At 40.2% G+C, this 727-nt stretch overlaps 1 protein-coding gene across 1 annotated transcript in view; it reads left to right on the forward strand.

The window, feature by feature from the left end:
- The window catches only part of LOC106511775 (uncharacterized), a gene marked incomplete at both ends in the record, with an annotated part of 7137 nt that continues 6410 nt past the window's right edge, over positions 1–727 (forward strand). Inside the window, 3 exon segments of the mRNA XM_014000513.1 lie at positions 1–279; positions 363–519; positions 606–656. Of these exon segments, the coding sequence (XP_013855967.1) occupies positions 178–279; positions 363–519; positions 606–656 (310 nt within the window).

The following is a 727-nucleotide window of genomic DNA, read 5'->3' on the forward strand; positions in this document are numbered from 1 at the left end:
GTCCAGCGCAACACTACATCTCAGTCCCGGAGAGCCTCCACCAGCAAAACCTATCAAGATAGTCTAAAGAGAAAGAGAGCGGTTCCCTGCACTGATAAGCAGCTGACTGGTGAGGAATGTCATGAAGCGATATCCTTTTTGAAACATTCAACTGATGAATCTGCAATCAAAGAGAAAATGAGGGCCACATTTCAGTACCGCCAAACACTGGTTCATGATCAACAGAGCTTTTCAACAGTCTTGGATGCTTTCCCACGATTCCTCAACATCACTGGCTTGGTAAGAAAGACAACTTCTTTTTGTTAAGTGAATTGTCACTTAAAGATTACACTTAACCTGATAAAATGCATGTTCTTCTGTAGATTGACCAAGACTTCACCATGATGTTTGGAGAGGAGGTGTCATGCAGATTTTTGTCAAAATGGTCTACTTTCTTTAAACCTAAGATCTTGACAGAGTGCAGAAAACTAACTTCTAATGAACATATTGAAGAGGTCTTGTCTGCACAGGACAACACAGGTGGGTCTATTTATTTTAGCTCACTGTTCTTTAAAGTATCTCAATTTTGGATGTGAATGTGACTATTTATACTGTTTTCCCCCTAGGTTGGGACAGTGACCTGTCAAGCATTCTACTGCTGGTTCATTTGCTTCCTCAGCGCTGCGGCTTCTGAATAAATGAAAATGATTTAACACAGTTGTTTATACTTTTAGCAGCTCTTTTTATC

The sequence above is a fragment of the Austrofundulus limnaeus genome, unplaced genomic scaffold (assembly GCF_001266775.1).
Source record: "Austrofundulus limnaeus strain Quisiro unplaced genomic scaffold, Austrofundulus_limnaeus-1.0 Scaffold3201, whole genome shotgun sequence".
NCBI classification, from domain to species: Eukaryota; Metazoa; Chordata; class Actinopteri; order Cyprinodontiformes; family Rivulidae; genus Austrofundulus; species Austrofundulus limnaeus.